Source organism: the organism of the source record quoted next, unplaced genomic scaffold, assembly GCF_019419815.1.
Source record: "Pyrus x bretschneideri cultivar Hongxiangsu unplaced genomic scaffold, Pyrus_bretschneideri_v1 Contig28, whole genome shotgun sequence".
In the NCBI taxonomy this organism is placed as follows: domain Eukaryota; kingdom Viridiplantae; phylum Streptophyta; class Magnoliopsida; order Rosales; family Rosaceae; genus Pyrus; species Pyrus x bretschneideri.
The window spans coordinates 4076924-4088056 of NW_025999590.1; the positions used below are offsets into that span (position 1 = coordinate 4076924).

Here is an 11133-nt window from a genome sequence, read left to right on the forward strand (position 1 = left end):
ACGAAACCACCACAAATTCAAGGACCAAGTCAACCAAATGTTGATGAATATTATTAGTATTAGTAATTGTTGTAATTCTTATGTAGTATTTTACTTATCTTTTATTTATCTTTATTTAGCGTTTTAATTATGTTTGTATTATTAATTATTGTAAGATTGAAGCATACTATATAGATGACATATCCCGACTTGAAATGTCCACTAGGACTTTGAATCGAGCTGTGCTGGCCGACACCTAGAAGGTGACGAAGCCATAAAGTGTAGTGATGTGGAAAATGTAAATAAATTTAAACCTAAAAGTGCCTAAAGACAAGAGTGCGCTAGTGAGCAGGATTGAACCCATTTCACACGTGACGTCAGAGCATAAGAACTGTAGATTAAATAGGGTGAGGGTTATACCATTGAAGATAACCATCAACTGAGATTTGCCAGAGTCCTCGTTTAAACGTGAACACAACTACTAAACCTAGAGGGGCGAAAAACAGAAGGGTGAGTGGGCACAAAAATAAAGGATTATAAAATCCATTTATTTTCCCGAACATACTAACCCTTCGCTGTAAAACATGTATTGTTTCCAAAATATCATACTACGTATAAGTATGAAAATCAAATGATGCCAAATGTAAGTCCAGAGGTACACCACAACAAATATTCTCAACAACACTATAGATATGATTATGTGCTGTAATCTATACTAACATGTTAGTCGGAGTCACCTAATGTGACATGTACGACTGCACCTATCGCTTATCCATCTAGACTAACATACGAGTCAGAGTCACCTAATGTGACATGTACGATAAGGCTAGGTGTAATAATACACGCTCTAGTGCTACGATCACGTGAAGACTAGCCATGGCCCGAGGCAAGCACTAACACCGGTGCAACAATGATGGGCGAACTATATGTAAGCATGCCATAATAATTCAACCATTCAATTCACCACATAACCTTACCGGGACTTACCTGTGTGTCCCGCGTTCATATTAACATTTCAAACCATTCACTTCAATTACATACAGGTAATATGCATATGGGTATGCCATGATGCAATATAAAACTCAACGACATCATAGCATAAAAAATAAAAAAAAATAAAAAATTCATGGCATAAATGCATAAAACCATTTAAAAACATTTATGGAAACTATAAAGTATATATGTAATTTACAAAAACAAAATGCCCACCTTCATTTAGCACGAGGCCTTTTCGGAACTCACTGGCTTCAGGTTTCATCAGAACTCCGAAGTTAAGCGAATTCGGACGAGAGCAATCCTAGGATGGGTGACCCACTGGGAACTTCTCGTCTGAGTTCCCATAAACAAAACCATGATGGCATGGTCGAGGCCCAAAACGGACAATATCGTGTTACGGCAGAGCCAGTCTAGGATGTGACAGAATGGTATCAGAGCTACTCTGCTGTGTGGTGCGGGTGTGCCTACGAGGACGTCGGGCCTCTAAGGGGGATGGATTGTAACATTCCACATTGACCAACGGAGATAGGGTGATGTGCCTTATATGTACATGCCTAGCTCCATATAACACAAGGTCATCAGAACTTCGAAGTTAAGCGAGTTCGGGCGAGAGAATGCCCATAATGGGTGACCCACTGGGAAGTTCTCGCGTGAGTTCTCAGAAACAAAACCGTGAAGGCGTGGTTGGGGCCCAAAGAGGATAATGTCGTGCTACGGTGGAGTCGAGCCCGGGATGTGACAATTTGGTATTAAAGCCAATCTCTGGCTGGAAGTGGGCCGACGAGGACGTTGGGCCCCTAAGGGGGTGGATTGTTAGATCCCACATCGCCCAGGGGAGCAGATCCTCTATGCCTTATATATACATGCCCACCTTTGTATAGCAAAAGGCCTTTTGGGAGTTCACTGGCTTCGGGTTTCATCGGACCTCCGAAGTTAAGCGAGTTCGGGCGAGAGCATTCCCAGGATGGGTGACCCACTGGGAAATTCTCGCATGAGTTCCCAGAAACAAAACTGTGAGGGCATGGTTGGGGCCTAAAGCGGACAATATCGTGCTACGGCAGAGTCGAGCCTAGGATGTGGTGGAGCCTAGATCGGGATGTGACAATAGAACTATTTCAAGTTTCAAAGTTTTGATCCTTATCTTTATAAAAATGTAATTTTTATTCCATGACTTCCATGTTTCAAGGGGCAGGTTTATAGGAATTTAAATATTTTTAAGTTAAAATGTTCACAAAACTAAATCAAGATAATTTACATAAATTTTACTTTTAAAAAAATTAACCGACAAAAAATTAAGCTAAAATCTTTCTTTAATAATCTCGACCTACAATTTTTAGCCAAAACTATTGGAGGATAAAAATTATTTTTGAGTTAAAACCTAAATTTTTTTTTATATGACACAATCATGGAGGTAGATTTGAGGCTAGTCTAGGGTTGTTGTATTATTTTTTCTTTCAAAACTGCTTATACTATATTGTGAGAATAAATAGTTGTGAAAAGAGCAGGTAAGTGTAATGGTAAATTATAGTGCTAAAAGTGCTTTTAGAAGAAAAAAATGATGGGATTGGATTGTCAATATAAAAGTTTCATTAATCGGTATTGTTCACTTGTGTCCCTTGGAAAAAAAAAATGCTTTTTTGAGAAGCATGTGTAGAGTTGCTTCTGTTTTTAGCTATTTTAGACCTATGATTTGGGGGAAAAAAATAATAAAAAAACTTTTTTTTATTTACCAAACACAATTACGGACCCAACATTTTAAAGAAAGTTGCTTGTAAAAATTTTAAGCAACCCTAACCTAGCCATAATTAAGTTTTCAAAATTATTAATGCTCATAAAAGTTGAACACAATACCTTTTATTGATAAATAAAAAGATAAATATCACTACACATTACGTGTCACAACTGATTCTTAATAATCTTTAGATGATTGCTCCAAAGAGATAAAACATAAAGTCCACTAGCATTTCCCAAATTTTCTTTTATTTGATAAGAGAACATATGACACCAAACGGAATAACTTTAATGAGAAGAAAAAAAAATAGAAATAAATGAGATGTGAATAAGAGGGCAGGGCTGAGATAGGGATATTTGAGAAGAAAGATTGACAATTACACACATTTGGGACTAAGTACATTGTATATTATAGGAAATAACCGTTAGAAGGAGAGAGGTGGGTCCCATACAATTACACACATTTGGGACAAAGACTTTGACTTCTCTTGTACGTACAAAACATTTTGCAAGTCCTGTATCTTTCTTCTCTCCCACCCCCTCTTTCGGTACGGGTTGAATTGAATTAATTACAATAGTTCATGGATGCCATTATAAATAAGCCCTAGGAGAAGAGTCTAATATGTACACGAAATTAAACGCTAGCGGCCATGACATCTTTAGATTTTCATAAACTCTGCCTTTTGGCTTATTGTCTTGTCTTATTCATACAACTTCTTTCACCGCCAAGTTGCTCTGCTTTTGCTTCTGTAACTTCTACCATGGAAGCAGAAGCGCTTCTCAAATGGAAAGCCACCTTTCAAAATCATACCCACCTGCAAAATCTCACCTCGTGGGCTTACCTACCCGCTCATGCAAAAGTAGCCCCATGCTTCTGGACTGGTATTTCATGCAATGTTGTTGGAAGTGTCAGTGTGATAAACCTTACCAATTTTGGGATACAAGGTACGCTACATGAGTTTTCCTTCTTGTCTTTCCCCAATCTTCAATACCTCAATTTCAGCTACAATAATTTCTTTGATGTCATTCCAGCTCAGATTAGTTCCCTCTCCAAACTCATCTCCCTTGATCTTTCTAATAATTGGTTCAGCGGTTCCATCCCAACATCCCTAGGTCAGCTCACAAACCTTTCCACTCTCTATCTCTATAGTAATAATCTTTCTGGCACTATTCCGAAAGAGATAGGCAATTTGAAATCTCTTGTGAACCTACAATTAGGTAAGAATCAGCTCAACGGTTCTATCCCAACATCCCTCGGTGATCTCACAAACCTTTCCACTCTCTATCTCTATAGTAATAATCTTTCTGGCACTATTCCTAAAGAGATAGGGAACTTGAAACCTCTTGTGCACCTAGCATTGTCTGAGAATCAGCTCAACGGTTCAATCCCAACATCCCTCGGTTATCTCACAAACCTTTCCATTCTCTATCTCTATAGTAATAATCTTTCTGGCACTATTCCTAAAGAGATAGGGAATTTGAAATCTCTTGTGGACCTACAATTGTCTGAGAATCAACTCATCGGTTCAATCCCAACATCCCTAGGTCAGCTCACAAAACTTTCCACTTTCTATCTCCATGGTAATAATCTTTCTGGCACTATTCCTAAAGAGATAGGGAATTTAAAATCTCTTGTGGACTTAGTATTGCCTCATAACCAGCTCAACGGTTCAATCCCAACATCCCTCGGTGATCTCACAAACCTTTCTGCTCTCTATCTCTATCGTAATAATCTTTCTGGCACTATTCCTAAAGAGATAGGGAACTTGAAATCTCTTATGCACCTAGCATTGTTTGAAAATCAGCTCAGCGGTTCAATCCCAACATCCCTAGGTCAGCTCACAAACCTTTCCACTCTCTACCTCTATCGTAATAATCTTTCTGGCACTATTCCTAAAGAGATAGGGAATTTGAAATCTCTTGTGCACCTAGACATGTCTGAGAATCAGCTCAGTGGTTTAATCCCCCCAGAGATAAAGAATTTGAAGAAGTTGGCTGCACTGCACTTGTATAGTAACCAATTAATAGGTTATTTGCCCCAAAATATTTGCTGTTGTGGGCAACTCCAAAACCTTTCAGTGTACGATAACCATTTGACAGGTCCAATCCCCAAAAGCTTGAAAACATGCAAGAGCTTAGTTAGAGTTCATCTTGAAGGGAACCAATTCACAGGCAATATATCAAAAGACTTTGGTGTTTATCCAAATCTTGATTTCATAGATATGAGTCACAATAAGTTTCATGGTAAAATTTCACAAAAATGGGGACAATGCGCAAAATTAGAAACCTTACTAATTGCGGGAAACAACCTTACTGGCAACATACCTCCCGAGATTGTCAATGCTGATAAAATCCATAAACTCGACCTCTCTTCAAATCACTTAGTTGCGGCCATTCCGAAGGAGTTCAAGAGAATGACTTCTTTGCAGAAGTTGATGCTGAATGGAAATCAACTTTCAGGCTGTATACCTTCGGAATTTGGATCACTCGTTGATTTTGAATATCTCGACTTGTCATCAAACAAATTCAATGGGTCAATTCCGAGCACATTCGGCAACTTTCTCAAACTGTACCATCTGAATTTGAGCAACAATCAATTTTCCCAAGGAATTCCATTGAAGTTGGAAAAGTTAGTTCAGTTGAACGACCTTGATTTAAGTCACAACTCACTTGAAGGGAGCATACCCGCTGAAATCAGCAATATGGAGAGTCTACAGACGCTCAATCTTTCTCACAACAATCTTTCGGGTTTCATACCATCAAGTTTTGAAGGCATGCATGGCTTGTCATATGTGGATGTATCTTACAATGAATTGGAAGGTCCCCTTCCCAACAACAGAGCATTTCGACAAGCTCTGCCAGAAGCTTTACAAGGGAACAAAGGATTGTGTGGCAACGTTGAAGGTTTGCAATCTTGCACAATTGGCCCAAGAAAGGAACGCAAATGGGTATTTGGAATTACATTCTCCCTTTTAGCAGCAATTTTACTTATTTCTGCTTTCTTTACAATTAAAGTCATAGTGCAAAGAAAGAAGAAAAGTCTAGAAAAAGCAGAAAAAAACTTGCATGAAGAAATATCGTTTTCAGTTTTAAATTTTGATGGAAAGTCAATGTATGAGGAAATCATAAGGGCGACAGAAAAATTTGATTCCACATATCGCATCGCGAGTGGAGCACAAGGAAGTGTCTACAAAGCAAATTTGCCGAGTGACAACATAGTGGCTGTGAAAAAAATACATCAATTCTGGGATGGTGAGAAGAATTTGGAGACGGCATTCTTGAATGAAATAAGGACACTAACAGAGATAAGACACCGGAATATTGTGAAGCTTTATGGTTTCTGTTCACACCATCAACACTCGTTCTTGGTGTATGAGTTTGTTGAACGAGGTAGCTTGGCTACAATTTTGAGCAAAGATGAAGAAGCTAAAGAAGTAGGGTGGAGAAAAAGGGTTAATATTGTTGATGAAGTAGCTCATGCCTTGGCATACATGCACCACGATTGCTTGCCAACAATTGTGCACCGAGACATATCAACTAAGAATATTTTGTTGGATTCTAAATATGAGGCCTCTGTTTCAGACTTTGGCACTGCTAAGTTTTTGAATCCGGGCTCAACAACTTGGACTGCCATTGCAGGCACATATGGGTATGTCGCACCAGGTAATATGTTTTCTTCCTTTTAACCTTATTAATTGAGTGTTGTTTATGATTAATTTTTTGGCGAAATTTATTTCTTTTCAACGTTAGGACGGATTAAACATACCATGTTACATGCTTTGAATTTGAAAGAACATTCACCTAACGTATAATTGATACTTGGGTTTATTGTATGCTCTTATAAGTCAGCACCCTCTTTCCTTAAAGCTAAAACATAAAATAAAATAAAAAAGTAAAAAATAATAATAATAAAAAATTGGAAAAAAAAAATAAACCAATTATAAACATGTGAACTATAGTAACATCTAATTTAATAAGTAATACTAATCGAGATGTTAATGAATTACTAAAAACTATCTAATTAAAACAACATGTAGTAAACATGGAAACTGCTGTAAGAAAACAAATACCATGTAAGATTTACCTCTTTTGCCAAAAAGTCAATCTCTAATACATAACAATGCTTGAACGGTTTTAGGGAATAAACAACTACGATATTGATCGAGCACTCTCACACCAATACTAAATACTGATTCTGAGGTGACAGTAGAAACAAGAATTGTTAATACATCACAACTACGATATTTATGGTTTCTCTCAAGTCTTTCTTCATCAAGATATTTACGTAATTCATATTTTGTACTTAAAATTGAGCCCCTTTTGTAACGTTTATCGAATATCAAGAATAAACATATCGAAGAGAGCCCATTTCTTGTATTCCTCCCATCATATACCAATATACAATATAGATGCATACAAAAAGTATAAAAACACCAACAATGAGCATTAATTTGACCTCAAAAGTTTAGTTTGACCCAAAGTCTGATTCATTGGATTTGAATGATGACAAGGTACTTCTACATGAATATGAAAATTTTATTATGATGCATCTATGAGCAACTTTTAGCAAGCTAATAGTCCGCACTAATAAGAAATCCCTAAAACCACCACACTAATAAAAATTATCAAATTTTGAAGAAAAATCACGACACTAACAAGAAATCCCTAAAACCCAATATTCAACTATAGTTGAAAATCGAAATTAAGCCAAAATGAAACCTTCATTACCCAAATTAAGCTAATAGTCCACTAACCCAACAAGAAAGACAAAGTAAAATCACCTCTAGATGACTGTCATTGATTCAACGCGGAGAGAGCGCGAGCTGCTTCATATTGTTCAAAGAGAGAGAGAGAGAGAGAGAGTGAGAAATCGTTAGAGGATGGAGGGCCAAATGCCGAAGTGAGAGATCGTGAGAGGGGAGGGGGCGGAGTGGCAGAGTAAGATTGTGAGAAAGCAGAGTGAGAGAAGAGGGCAAAGTCGGCGGAGCAAGAGAAAGATTGCAGACTGTAGCTCTTAGATAGGATTTCGAAAATTACAAAACTAACCCTCTTTAACGGGTGATTTATGATTACGGGTTTTTTGGGATTACTCGAGACCAACTATTTTAATCGAGCTTGTTAAGTCTTTCCCCATTAATTAAAATTTTGCGAGCAAATTGAGTCGGGTTAGTTTGTTCAAAATTTTCGCTCTTTATCTTCGGTTTAGTTATTATAATATATACAAACTAATAGTCCCAATATTGCTATGGTCTTATTATGAGCAGAACTTGCATATACTATGAAAGTGAACGAAAAATGCGATGTTTATAGTTTTGGAGTGGTTGCTATGGAAACAATCATGGGAAGGCATCCTGGTGATTTTTTCTCATCATTCTTATCAGTGTCTTCTTCGTCCACGTCATCATCAGCATCAACATTACCATCCCATCAAATGTCAGTTATGGATGTTCTGGACCAACGCATTTTGCCTCCAACGCATCAAGAAGCAGGGGAAGTACTCTCTCTTATGAAGATTGCGTTTTCATGTTTGAATCCCAATCCGCATTCTCGCCCTACAATGAGACGAGTTACTCAACTCATCTCAACTCAGAAGTTGCATTTGCCGAAACCAGTACGTATGATAACCTGTGGTGAATTGCTTGCTTTAGATCCTTTGACGGCCTGAGAAGCAGAGAGTGCTTGTTTCCGATAAATAAATTTCGAGTCTTCCTTTTAGAAGAAAGATTCTTCGTAGATGTTTATGTATTGTAATTTATTTTTATGCGCTGGTTTGCTGGGGCTCTAGTCACTTTATGTAGAACGCTTAATGTTTTTCAATTAAAATTGTGTTTACGCCTGTGAGGAAGAAATAGAAGTTAGTAAAACAAAGAATTGGTTTTCATGCACAGGGACAATGACTGGCTGAGAATGCAATGGCCACACATATATTACTATTTCTATTTATGTATACGGACAAACGTAAAGTCATAGACAAAAGCAACCAAGAAGTAGACCAAAAGCAATCGGGTTGTGGCCAAAATAGCCTGCAGTAGGTCTTCACATGAACTGCTTGTGGCAAGGTAGGCTTGTCACTCTCTCTGCAAGAAATCCCCTCGAGGAGGATGTTAGGCATCACACAACTGGGGATTGTCGCAAGGTAAAGTTGCTAGAGTATAACTTTTTCAACATATTATATTATATAGGGTAAATTATAGGGTTCTTTAGAAAAAGACCCTTGAAACTCCTCTTTTTTCAATCAAAAACCCACCTAATATTAAACATCCAAATAAAACTTAAATTTCGAATAAAGTATCATGTAAACAAATATGTAACCAATTATTATCACATATTTACAACTTATGCCACACAACCCAAATTATATCAATATATATTATTACTCACCCTAATTATGATTAGCAATTAACCCGGTATGGAAATTTTACCTTTCTTGTATTATGGGCACATTTTTCGTATGGAAAAAAGAAATCCTTTGTGTAACATCCCACATCGCCCAGGGGAGTGATCTTTAAATATATATTCTCATCCCTACCTAGCATGAGGCCTTTTGGGAGCTCACTGGCTGCGGGTTCCATCGGAACTCTGAAGTTAAGCGAGTAGCGCTCGAGAGCACTCTCAGGATGGGTGACCCACTGGGATGTTGCTCATGAGTTCCCAAAAACAAAACCGTGAGGGAATGGTAAGCCCAAAGTGGACAATATCGTGCTATGGTAGTGGAGCGGGCCCGGGAAGTGATCCATCCCTTGCCGGAAGTGTGCCAACGAGGACGTCGGGCCCCTAAGGGGGGATTGTAACATCCCACATCGCCCAGGGGAGTGATCTTTAAATGTATATTCACATCCCTACCTAGCACGAGACCTTTTGGGAGCTCACTGGCTTCAAGTTCCATCGAAACTCCAAAGTTAAGCGAGTAGCACTTGAGAGCACTCCCAGGATAGGTGACCCACTGGGAAGTGGAGTGATCTTTAAATGTATATTCTCATCCCTACCTAGCACGAGGTCTTTTGGGAGCTCACTAGCTTCGGGTTCCATCGAAACTCCGAAGTTAAGCAAGTAGTGCTCGAGAGCACTCTCAGGATGGGTGACCCACTGGGAAGTTGTTCGTGAGTTCCCAAAAATAAAACCATGAGGGAATGGTAAGCCCAAAGCAAACAATATCGTGCTACAATGGTGGAGCGGACTCGGGAAGTGATCCACCCCGGGCCGGGATGTGACACTTTGTACAATCAGTTATTTTGCATTAAATAATAATATTGTTTGATAAAATAACAAAGAACCAATTAATATTATTTTATGTTGTAGGTAAATTATTTTACCTAGATTATTACATACATTACGCATCTTTTATTTGTTATCATATATGCTTGTTAAAAATAATTTATCTATATTTATATGTAAAATATAAGTAAATTAATTTTGAATCAAATAGCATTTATTTTGTAGGTAAATTAAAATAGTAGTTCCATTATTTTGGTAAAGTTAAACCGTGCCTAAATTATTTCATAAAAATTAAACCAAGACAAATTATCTCTATTAAAAAAAACAAAACAGTAGATATTCAACAAAAAAAAACTAAAAGTAAAACAGTAGATACATTGTTTTCTTATAGGATTAAACAATAGGTAAAATATATTGTAGGTACATTATGTTTGTAATATAAAAAAAGAAATTGAAATTCATAAACAAAAAGTAGTAGATATATTATTTTTTAATCAAATTTCCTTTAATTGTAGGTGAATTATTTTCATGCATTATTATATATATTGGGCATATTTTACTACTAATATATATATATATATATATATGTGCGCGTGCAATAATTTACCTATATTATTATATAAAATATAGATAAATTTATTTTGAATCAAATAACAATTTTTTATTTTATAAGTAAATTATTTTGCATGTATCATTACATATACAGGAAAAATACACCCAAAATTGAACATAACCAATGCTTAGGGTCCATAAGTTACAGTCACAAGTAACCCAATTACAGTTGCAGTTACAGTTAGTCCATCTGAGTCTTCTGATGCATCTCACAATATATATATATATATATATATATTATGAATGCATCCCAAAATTTATTGTGATCAAATCCTATTGTACCGCCCAACTAAAGTTTCCATGGCAAAACTTAACGAGTGCGTTTGTTGCACCAGACTATTTTGGACTGGACTAGCTTCAGGGACTAAGCTGGACTGGCTTAAACTAGACTAACCTGGACTAACTTAGTGAAGTGTTTGTGGCAACGTCGGACTAAAAACAGGATAATTAATAAAATAAAATATTATATTATTTAAACCCTTTTTATTAATATTTTATTATTAATTATCTCTTTTTTTTTGTCTGAAAACTTTCCTCTTCGAAAACCAATTCCACAATTTGAGATCAGATCAAAACAACTCCAATTCCACAATTGCAGAG

General features: G+C 36.9%; 1 protein-coding gene across 1 annotated transcript; it reads left to right on the forward strand.

Annotated features, from left to right (window-relative positions):
- Window positions 1–3351: 3351 nt before the first annotated feature.
- LOC125479171 (MDIS1-interacting receptor like kinase 2-like) lies at window positions 3352–7181 on the forward strand. The gene is made up of 2 exons (XM_048588240.1): window positions 3352–3651; window positions 4807–7181. The coding sequence occupies exons 1-2, from the start codon at window positions 3357–3359 to the stop codon at window positions 6390–6392; spliced, it is 1881 nt and encodes a 626-aa protein (XP_048444197.1). The 5' UTR covers window positions 3352–3356; the 3' UTR covers window positions 6393–7181.
- Window positions 7182–11133: the final 3952 nt, after the last annotated feature.